The sequence below is a fragment of the Carlito syrichta genome, unplaced genomic scaffold, assembly GCF_000164805.1.
Source record: "Carlito syrichta isolate Samal-C Ts95f unplaced genomic scaffold, Tarsius_syrichta-2.0.1 Scaffold304337, whole genome shotgun sequence".
NCBI classification, from domain to species: Eukaryota; Metazoa; Chordata; class Mammalia; order Primates; family Tarsiidae; genus Carlito; species Carlito syrichta.
The window spans coordinates 666,232-667,213 of NW_007248433.1; the positions used below are offsets into that span (position 1 = coordinate 666,232).

Here is a 982-nt window from a genome sequence, read left to right on the forward strand (position 1 = left end):
TACCCCATCTCTGCAAAAAATGAAAAAATTAGTCAGGTGTGGTGGCATGCACCTGTAGTCCCAGCTACTTAGGAGGCTGAGGTGGGAGGATTATTTGAGCTTAGGAGTTCAAGGCTGTGGTGAGCTATGGTCACACCCCTGCACTCCAGCATGAACAACAGAGGAAGACCCTGTCTCCAAAACAAACAAACAAACAAAAGTGGCCAGCTTAGAGCTTCACAAATAATATTTATTGACATTCATAACAACATCTCCCAACTCCACTACGACTAAGAATCCCTGATGATGAAGAATTTGGATTGGATCTAGGGTATTAATTACATCATATGAGAAAACAGCGGACATCACAGAGTCTTCCTGATCTGGGGACTTTCCTTAAAGTCTTGATTGTCCTAACACTCTCACTGATGTTCTTGACAGTCGCTGAACATTCCAACTTCACACCCCCCAAAAGTGACTGGAAAGCAAAGAGAAAGGCAGTTACTGGGACCGTTCCCAGGCTGGGGCCACAGTGCCCTCGGCATGCCCTTGGCAGGAGCCTCCATGGAGCAAAGGCAGAGGTGCCCCATGTCACAAGGCCCGAGGAGTCCCAGGCAGGGACAGGGTGCAAAGACTACCAGGCTATGTGGGTCTCTCTCAGCCCTGGGCTGGAGGGAAAGACTCTGATCTGGTGCTCCATCCCCAGCCCACCAGAACAGTCTTGGCCAGGCCCTGAGAGGTACTGGGTGCATGGCCCGGGGTCTCATGGGCACCCACAGGCCCACGCTGATGGGATGGGTGCCCCATGAGGCTGAGTGGTACCTGCACCTCTGTCCACGAGCTCACCCAGAAGCCAACACGTGCCTCCTGCATCACAGAGGGTAGGCTGCCAGGTCTTTCTAGACCAGAGGTGGGTGGGGGAGACGGCCAGGGCTGCAGGTAGCAGGACCGGGATGGAACCCGGACACTGCACACATGTGGGTGTATCCCTACCCCCACCCCC

The 982-nt window shown here is 53.9% G+C and overlaps 1 protein-coding gene across 1 annotated transcript in view; it reads right to left on the reverse strand.

Annotated features, from left to right (window-relative positions):
* Window positions 1–208: 208 nt before the first annotated feature.
* CUNH16orf95 (chromosome unknown C16orf95 homolog) overlaps window positions 209–982 on the reverse strand; it is a 16,989-nt gene continuing 16,215 nt past the window's right edge. Inside the window, exon 6 of the mRNA XM_021713204.1 lies at window positions 209–457. Within this exon, the coding sequence (XP_021568879.1) occupies window positions 439–457 (19 nt within the window). The 3' untranslated portion in view covers window positions 209–438. The remainder of the gene's footprint in view (window positions 458–982) is intronic.